The sequence below is a fragment of the Morone saxatilis genome, unplaced genomic scaffold (assembly GCF_004916995.1).
Source record: "Morone saxatilis isolate NCDOM2014 unplaced genomic scaffold, NCSU_SB_2.0 Contig3, whole genome shotgun sequence".
Taxonomy (NCBI): domain Eukaryota; kingdom Metazoa; phylum Chordata; class Actinopteri; family Moronidae; genus Morone; species Morone saxatilis.
This window is the reverse complement of record NW_023339873.1, coordinates 4,788,743-4,789,178: the sequence shown is the minus strand read 5'-3', so window position 1 is coordinate 4,789,178 and position 436 is coordinate 4,788,743. Positions and strand designations below refer to the sequence as shown.

The 436-nt window shown below is 50.7% G+C and overlaps 1 protein-coding gene across 1 annotated transcript in view; it reads right to left on the bottom strand.

Annotated features, from left to right (window-relative positions):
* The window catches only part of oip5 (opa interacting protein 5), a 2,381-nt gene extending 2,009 nt beyond the window's left edge, over positions 1-372 (bottom strand). Inside the window, exon 1 of the mRNA XM_035673517.1 lies at positions 69-372. Coding sequence (XP_035529410.1) covers positions 69-240 — 172 coding nt within the window. The 5' untranslated portion in view covers positions 241-372. The remainder of the gene's footprint in view (positions 1-68) is intronic.
* Positions 373-436: the final 64 nt, after the last annotated feature.

Below are 436 nucleotides of genomic sequence, written 5' to 3'. Positions count from 1 at the left end.
CACACACGCAAAACAACAACCTGTTTTCTGAGTCTACAGCAAATCTGTGTGAGGTGAAGTGAACTTACTTATGCACATGATAGAGTCCATACATTTCACCTCCCCACAGACCCCGAGAGAGTCTCCCAGCACAGCGTTGCACTGCTGACAGTGGAGGGTCATCAGCTGTTGGTGCTCCGCCTCGCTGACCAGCTTCTCGTCCGCGGTGCACTGGATTAACAGGCTTCCGTCAAATTCCATGTTTGCGGTGGTGGGGGGTTTTTTTGTTTTTGCGGATAGCTGTTTGTGCAGACCCGCTTGTGGATTTGAACTCGGGATCAGAAGGCAGGAGGTCTCTTCTTCTGGTGTAGCTCTGCGCGCTGTAACGTTAGCTCGCCACCGTCCGGAGGAAATGGAGAAATGCCCGCTATACTGACAAAGAACATTGTAAAAAAAA